The sequence below is a fragment of the Rhinoraja longicauda genome, chromosome 21 (genome assembly GCF_053455715.1).
Source record: "Rhinoraja longicauda isolate Sanriku21f chromosome 21, sRhiLon1.1, whole genome shotgun sequence".
In the NCBI taxonomy this organism is placed as follows: Eukaryota; Metazoa; Chordata; class Chondrichthyes; order Rajiformes; family Arhynchobatidae; genus Rhinoraja; species Rhinoraja longicauda.
Genome location: NC_135973.1, coordinates 8044097 through 8052199, shown reverse-complemented (window position 1 = coordinate 8052199; position 8103 = coordinate 8044097). Strand labels below are relative to the sequence as shown.

At 49.6% G+C, this 8103-nt stretch overlaps 1 protein-coding gene across 1 annotated transcript; it reads left to right on the top strand.

Moving 5' to 3' along the window:
* Window positions 1–3890: 3890 nt before the first annotated feature.
* On the top strand, window positions 3891–5772 carry rasd1 (RAS, dexamethasone-induced 1). Its single transcript, XM_078418434.1, has 2 exons — window positions 3891–4250; window positions 4737–5772. The coding sequence occupies exons 1-2, from the start codon at window positions 3980–3982 to the stop codon at window positions 5261–5263; spliced, it is 798 nt and encodes a 265-aa protein (XP_078274560.1). The 5' UTR covers window positions 3891–3979; the 3' UTR covers window positions 5264–5772.
* Window positions 5773–8103: the final 2331 nt, after the last annotated feature.

The window sequence follows — 8103 nt, the reverse complement described above, 5'->3', positions numbered from 1 at the left end:
TAGGTTTAAGGTGAAAATATTTAACAGGAATCTGAGGGGTAACTTATTCACACAAAGGGTGATGGGCCAATGGAACAAGCTGCTAGAGGAGGTAGTTGAGGTAGGAGCTATCCTAACGTTTAAGAAACAGTTAGGCAGGTACATGGTTTGGAGAGATATGGGCCAAATGCAGGCAGGTGGTACTCGTGTAGATGGAACATGTTGGTTAGTGTGGGCAAGTTGGGCCGAAGGGCCTCTTTCCACGCTGTGCGACTCTATGGCTCTGTGACTCTAAATGCATGAAAGTTTCTAAGAATGGGTTCCGTGAGCCGGACATGCTAACTGATTATCCCCGCACAAATGCTACCTGACCTTTCGTTATTGCAGCGATTAATTCTTCACGGTTTGAATATTTTAGCAATAGCGGCCAAAGTTTTAATGGTGGCCCTGACGAAGGACGAAAGATCATGAATCATTTACAACAACTACAAAAAAAAACCCAGCCTCACTATTTCACTTGACCGATGTGACACCGTTTACATAAGAAATTCAACCTCGTCAGAACAACAGGAACGGGTGGCGAGGTGTAAAGAAATCACCATCACTTGGGTGACAGGCACAGTCACAAGAAGGCGTTGGCAGTTCCCACCCCGTGAAGGGACTTGTTGCTATGGTGTGTAGATAGACACAGAGTGCTGGAGTAACTCAGCGGGACAGGCAGCATCTCTGGAGAGAAGGAATGGGTGACGTTTCGGGTCGAGACCCTTCCTCAGACTGAAGAAACGTCACCCGTTCCTTCCCACCAGAGATGCTGCCTGTCCGGCTGAGTTACTCCAGCATTTTGTGTCTATCTTCGGTTTAAGGCAGCATCTGCAGTTCCTTCCTACACATTTGAGTTGCCTATGTGGAAACAGCGTCGGGCCGCACAATCAAACGCTGCAACGCGTTTTTCGCTTTGCAGCCTAAACATAATAACCCCGCTATAAATCTGCCTCTGTTCAGGGTTTTTTTTTAAAAGTCACCGGCATTGCGAATGCAGAAAGCTAAACATTAACCAATGTTTAATTAAACAACCGTGCACTAAAACGGATGCATCATTCGCTAGGGTTCCCCGTCACTTCTGCACTTGTATCCAGGTCGCTGGCTGAGCATTTACGGCCCATTCTCATTAAAAGCCACATAATTCAGACTGTCGTTAACAGCTGCCGGTTCTCACTTTCCCCTGGCAAATCACCAGAGACTCTGCACATTTTAAGCGCAGGTAGTGTGACAAGCTTTTGAATTACGAGCGTTTATATTATGCAAGGCGCCGGCAGTCCTTGACACCCAGCAATTTCATGACCGAATTCAGCTTGTGGGCCAAGTGTGCTCAGTGCTCGTCCGAAGACCAGGCGTATTCTTGATTATTTCAGCGAGTTTGGGCGGTAGATTGCGCGGTAGAGCTCGGTGAAAATCTGAATTCAATTTTAACCCCCCCCCCCCCCCCCCCCCCCCGGCTCGCTGCTACTTTTCACCGGCCAACGCGCAAACAAAAAACCCTTCTTAACATTTACAACATAGAAGGGAAAAGAAAGTGCCGGGTCAGGCGACATCTCTGGAGGACATGGATAGGTGATGTTTCGGGTCTGGGCCCTTCAGGCTACCAACGTAAGAGTTCTATTGAAGGGACATCGGCCCGAAATGTTCATGCTATCTCCTTCCCCTTCTCCCCAGATGCTGCCTGGCCTGGTGAATATTCTCCTTTTTACTTCAGATTCCCAGCTTTGCAATTCCACAGAGGAATTCCCTCTCGGTTTAACGTGTAAACTGGGCTTATATTCACTGGGATTTAGAAGGATGAGAGGGGATCTTATGGAAACATATACAATTCTTAAGGGATCGGACAGGCCAGATGCAGGAAAAATGTTCCCCCTGTTGGGGGAGTCCAGAACTAGGGGTCACAGTTTAAGAATAAAGGGGAGGCCATTTGGGACTGAGATAAGGAAAACGGTTTTTCACCCAGAGAGTTGTGAATCTGTGGAATTCTCCGTCACAGAAGGCAGTGGAGGCCAATTCACTGGATGTTTTCAAGAGAGGGTTAGATATAGCTCTTCGGGCTAACGGAATCAAGGGATATGGGAGAAAAGCAGGAACGGGGCACTGATTTTGGATGATCAGATATATTGAATGGCGGTGCTGGCTCATCAGGGCAGAATGGCCTACTCCTGCACCGATTTTCTATGTTTCTATGTAATTATATTACCGTGTGATGGTAGAACTTCGAATAAAGTTCATGGATGTTCCAAATATATTCACTGATCAATCTGAGTTCGAACGGTGACGGGTCCCTTGAATGGTCAATCGTCCTCCTGATTATATTTTATCTTTGTTTGCCTCTTCGTCGCCTTCCCTTAGCTAACAATAATCTATTCTACATTTTTCTTGAGCTGCGTCCCCTTTGATCTTTCGTTTTCACACCTTACCCTTCCATATCACTGTGTCTCCCTATTCCCTGATTCTCTGTCCGAAGAAGGTGTCTCGACCCGAAATGTCACCCATTCCATCTCTCCAGAGGTGCTGCCTGTCCCGCTCAGTTACTGCAGCGTTTTGTGTCCATCTTCGGGTCAACGAAAACTGCGGGGCGAGGAGGTTATGGGGTGCAGCGTGCGACTGAAGTCAGCAAGGATTCGCCCAGAAGCCTGAATTGAGACCGTGGGTTGTCGTTCAAGAACTGCATGAAATTTCTCTCGTGTTAAAAGTGGCAGTGCCAAATACTCTGAGATTACCCTCTCGCTTATCGCGCCAGATAGATCGACCGGGTGGCATCTGGTCAACGGCCGAGAAGCCCCCAACAGTCCAATACCTCGCCCATATTCCGAGCTGGCGTCCGTACACTCGCCAAGAGTTAGCGCGGATGACCCAGGATTATCGATGCAAAACACAAAGTGTTGGCGGAACTCAGCGGGGCAGGCAGCATCTGGGGAGGCAATGGGGGACTTGGCCACATTTCGGGTCGGGACCAGACTATTCGGGGTGGGCGTAGAGCGGGAACAGGGACACAAAATGCCGGAGTAACCCGGCGGGTCAGGCAGCATCTCTGGAGAACATGGATAGGAGACGCACCCGTCTTCAAACTAATTGTAGTAAGAGTATTTGCAGTCAGACCAACATGAACAGGTGATGTTTCGGATTGAGACGGGTCTGATGATGGATCTTGATCCGAAACGTCGCCCATCCATGTTCCCCAGAGATGCTGCCCGACCCGATGAGTTACTCCAGCAACCTTGTCCTTTTTTTGTGTGTGTAAACCAGCATCTGCAGTTCCTTGCGTAAACAGTTTATGGGGCTTTCTTAGCGTAACTCTCCACAAAGCCATTATCAATGGGGACCGAAGCCTTAAAACGGCTCGGAAAGAAATCGCCAGCCTTGTAAATATTATAAACAGACAGCCCATTGTAAATGATATTACTTTACCCAGTTGCTCCACGCTCACCTACCACTGATACCCCCTTCTCCCCGTTCACTATCGGGTTATCTACGCCTCTCGCAAAATCACAGATGCAAGTCGCATTGATCTCGAACGCAAAATATTGTCAGGGTCGGGGATATTGACACGGATAAGTACATTTGTGTGACCTGTTCGATACAGCGAGAGGAGGTCGCTAATGAAGCGACGCGGAGAGCTGTATTGCCGGGCTGGATAAGGGGGCGAGCGAGCCTTTTCTAACGCTCCTCCCTTTCATCCAATTCCAAACAAGGTGAAAGTGTCCAGTCCAGCCCCGTTGCTTCGCTGACGTTCGCCACAGGCTCAGACATACACACAGTGCCTCGCTGTTTACTCCCCACACGTGGTTCCATCGTCACCGCACCGCCTGGCCGCTATATAAGGAGCAGCCAGGGCGCTGTGTAGCTGTACAGCTCCTTGCTCCTTGCCTGAGCCGCCTTTTGTCTACCACCAACTACAGCCTCAACCAGCCGCACGGGACTTCTCCATCCCCTCTCCCAACGCCCGCCTTGAGGAATGATTAAGAAAATGCCGCCTTGCGAGACCGAAGTGAACGTGCCCACCAAGAACTGCTACAGGATGGTCATCTTGGGGTCGTCCAAAGTGGGCAAAAGCGCCATCGTGTCGCGCTTCCTCAACAGCAAGTTCGATGACCAGTACACGCCGACCATCGAGGACTTCCACCGCAAGTTCTACAGCATCCGTGGCGACATCTACCAGCTGGACATCCTCGACACTTCGGGAAACCACCCCTTCCCGGCCATGAGGCGCCTCTCCATCCTGACAGGTGAGAATTCGCAAAACAGGACCTTCCGTCACCTCCCTGCCCGCCCGAGATGTCCCGTCTAAGCTAGTCCAGTTTGCAGGAACCAGGGGGACTGCAGCAGATGCTGGGTTACTTTAACAACAAATTATATGCACGAAGTGGTGGAGTAACTCAGCGGGTCAGGCAGCATCTCTGGAAATGGAAACTTCACCTGTCCGTGTTCTCCGGAGATGCTGCCTGACCCGCTGTGTTACTCCAGCACTTTGCACATATCGTTGGCATAAACCAGCATCTGCAGTTCTTTATTTCTATCAACCGAACAGTGGGGTGTTGGGCAAAGAAGGGTGAGGACAAATACCCTCACTAACTAGTTTCCTGGGGTGGGTTGTGTGTGTGTGTGGGGGGGGGGGGGTGGGGGGGGATGGGTGGTGAGTGATTTGTACGCAACCCTGGTTTAAAGTGACTCCCTAACTAACGATGCCTTTCTATCTTTCTTTGTGTGTTCAGGAGACGTGTTCATCCTAGTCTTCAGCCTGGACAACCGCGACTCCTTCGAGGAGGTGCAGCGGCTGAAACAGCAGATCATGGAGACCAAGTCGTGCCTGAAGAACAAGACCAAGGATAACATAGACGTGCCCATCGTGATCTGCGGCAACAAAAGCGACCGGGACTTTTACAGAGAAGTCCCTATGGAGAAGATCGACCAGCTGATCGCCGGCGACACCAAGTGCGCCTACTTTGAGATCTCGGCGAAGAGGAACACCAGGGTGGACGAGATGTTCCAGGCACTCTTCACCCTGGCCAAGCTGCCGAGCGAGATGAGCCCTGACCTCCACAGGAAGGTGTCCGTGCAATACTGCGACATCCTCCACCGCAAGACGTTCAGGAGCCGCAAAATCAAGGACGAGGACGCGTACGGCATCGTGGCGCCGTTCGCCCGGCGGCCGAGTGTGCACAGCGACCTCATGTACATCAAGGAGAAGGCGATAGGCGGCGGCCACGCCAGGGACAAGGACCGATGCGTCGTCAGTTAAACGGCCCACGGCCTCCTGTTTACAGAAGGGGAACTCGCGTTTAATGGATCCGACAGGCGTGGTCGCAGGGACAGGCGCAACCCGGCCCTTCGAGGTGTGGCGGGGAAGCGTCGGGACGTTTCAGGAGACTGGTCCGGTGGTCGGTGCCAGAGGGCTGCGCTCGCTTAACACCGCGGTCGAGCGCAGACTGAGTCTCCACTGCGAGCTGCTCCCCACAGAGCAAATGTGGACGAAATGGACCAAAAGTTTAACACACAAAATAAAATGAACACGAATATACAATAAAGGGGCCGGGGGGGAGAGGGATTTAAAATTTTAAAAATCCACCCTCGCCCCTCCCCGGAATATTCATTGTGTCGTATTGACTGTGAAGTATTTGTACTTGAGGCTTTTAATTTAAAATCAAAATATTGTAGTCTTCATTTCTACAAACTGCTTCAATGACTAAACGAGAATGTTTACAGCAAGTTGTTGCATAAAAATCACTTGTCTTGTACTTGCAAAATTGAACAAAGTCTTACTATTTTTTAAATAAATGATTTTTGAAATGTAATCTGTGTTCCCTGAATGATGTCTCTGGTGTTCAGTTTAGTTTATTGTCACGTGTACCGAGGTACAGTGAAAAGCTTTTGGCGTGTGCTCTACCAGGCTGTGGAAAGACAATACATGATTAGAATCGAGCCATTCACAGTGTTCAGACACATGAGAAGGGAATAACGTTTAGTGCAGGGTAAAGCCAGCAAAGTCATAGAGTGTTACAGTGTGGAAACAGGCCCTTCGGCCCAACTTGCCCACACCGGCCAACGATGTCCCAGCTACACCAGTCCCACTTGCCTGCACTTGGTCCATATCCCTCCAAACCTGTCCTATCCATGTACCTGTCTTACTGTTTCTTAAACGATGGGATAGTCCCAGCCTCAACTACCTCCTCTGGCAGCTTGTTCCATACACCCACCATCCTCTGTGTGAAAAAGTTACCCATTGGATTCCTATCAAATCTTTCCCCCTTCACCTTGAACCTCTCTCGGTCCTCTGGCCCTCGATTCCCCTACTCTGGGCAAGAGACTCTGTGCATCTACCCGATCTATTCCTCTCATGATTTTGTCCTCCGATCAAGGATAGTCCAAGGGTCACCAAGACGTTCCATCCGGAAGGAGATGAGGAAGAATTCCTTTAGTCAGAAACATAGAAAATAGGTGCAGGAGTAGGCAATTCGGCCCTTCGAGCCTGCACCGCCATTCAATATGATCATGGCTGATCATCCAACTCAGTATCCTGTACCTGCCTTCTCTCCATACCCCCTGATCCCTTTAGCCACAAGGGCCACATCTAACTCCCTCTTAAATATAGCCAATGAACTACCTTCTGTGGCAGAGAATTCCACAGACTCACCACTCTCTGTGTGAAGAAATGTTTTCTCATCTCGGTCCTAAAAGACTTCCCCCTTATCCGTAAGCTGTGACCCCTGGTTCTGGACTCCCCCAACATCGGGAACAATCTTCCCGCATCTAGCCTCTCCAACCCCTTAAGAATTTTATATGTTTCCATAAGATCCCCCCTCAGTTTTCTAAATTCCAGCGAGTACAAGCCCAGTCTATCCAGTCTTTCCTCATGTGCAAGTCCCGCCATCCCAGGGATTAATCTGGTGAACCTTCTCTGTACTCCCTCTAAGGCAAGAACGTCTTTCCTCAGGTTAGGAGACCAAAACTGCACACAATACTCCAGGTGCGGTCTCACCAAGGCCCTGTACAACTGCAGCAGAACCTCCCTGCTCCTAAACTCAAATCCTCTTGCTATGAATGCCAACATACCATTCGCTTTCTTCACTGCCTGCTGCACCTGCATGCTTGCTTTCAATGACTGGTGCGCCATGACACCCAGGTCAGTGTACAGACACACGATAAAGGGGATAACGTTTAGTGCAGTAAAGTCCGATTAAAGATAGATAAAATCCAGTGAAGTCTAATTAAATCTCTTTTTTTAATCATTGTGAATGAACTTGCATTATTGGTTAACTTCCAGTTAGTTCATTATTTACCCATCTTAGAGCTAAGAGGGAGGGGGGGGGGGGGGAGAGGGGTTGGCTGGTTTGGGAGTGACGGCATACGTGATAAAATGCCTAAGAATAGGTGGGTGAACACAGGCTACAGGTGCTGGAATGTGACAAGTTACAAAAGCAACACCTTGATTTCGGCAGTTAGAAAGGAAAAGGTCTAAAGAGGTTAGAAGGCCGCCTGGGGGAGTCCAAGAGGAGGGAGACCGGTGGAGACGGGAGAAGGGATCATGAGTGGGTGGTGAGGACTCCTTCCCATAGAGAAAGGCACGGAGGCGATGGAAGAAAAGCTCTACGTCAGAGCAGACCATGTCTGGAGAAGGGTCTCGACCTGACACATCACCTATTCCCTTTCTCCAGAGACGATGCCTGACCCGTTGAGTTTCTCCAGCTTTTTGTGTCCGTCTTCTTTAGTCAAGTCAAGTCAAATTTATTTGTCACATACACATACACGATGTGCAGTGAAATGAAAGTGGCAATGCCTGCGGGTTGTGCACAAAAAGAATTACAGTTACAGCATATAAATAAAGTTAATAAGTTACTATTAGTGTCGACAAAAATTTACTCTCTGGGGTTATAAAAGTTGACAGTCCTGATGGCCTGTGGGAAGAAGCTCCGTCTCATCCTCTCCGTTTTCACAGCGTGACAGCGGAGGCGTTTGCCTGATCGTAGCATCTGGAACAGTCCGTTACTGGGGTGGCAGGGGTCCCTCATGATCTTGCTTGCTCTGGATCTGCACCTCCTGATGTATAGGTCCTGCAGGGGGACGAGTGTAGTTCCCATGGTG

Excerpts from the sequence above, each read along its gene's own strand:
- rasd1 (XM_078418434.1), top strand. The coding sequence starts at position 3,980 with ATGATTAAGAAAATGCCGCCTTGCGAGACCGAAGTGAACGTGCCCACC. Across the intron at positions 4,251-4,736 it reads GCGCCTCTCCATCCTGACAG|GAGACGTGTTCATCCTAGTC; the intron begins GTGAGAATTCGC and ends TTGTGTGTTCAG.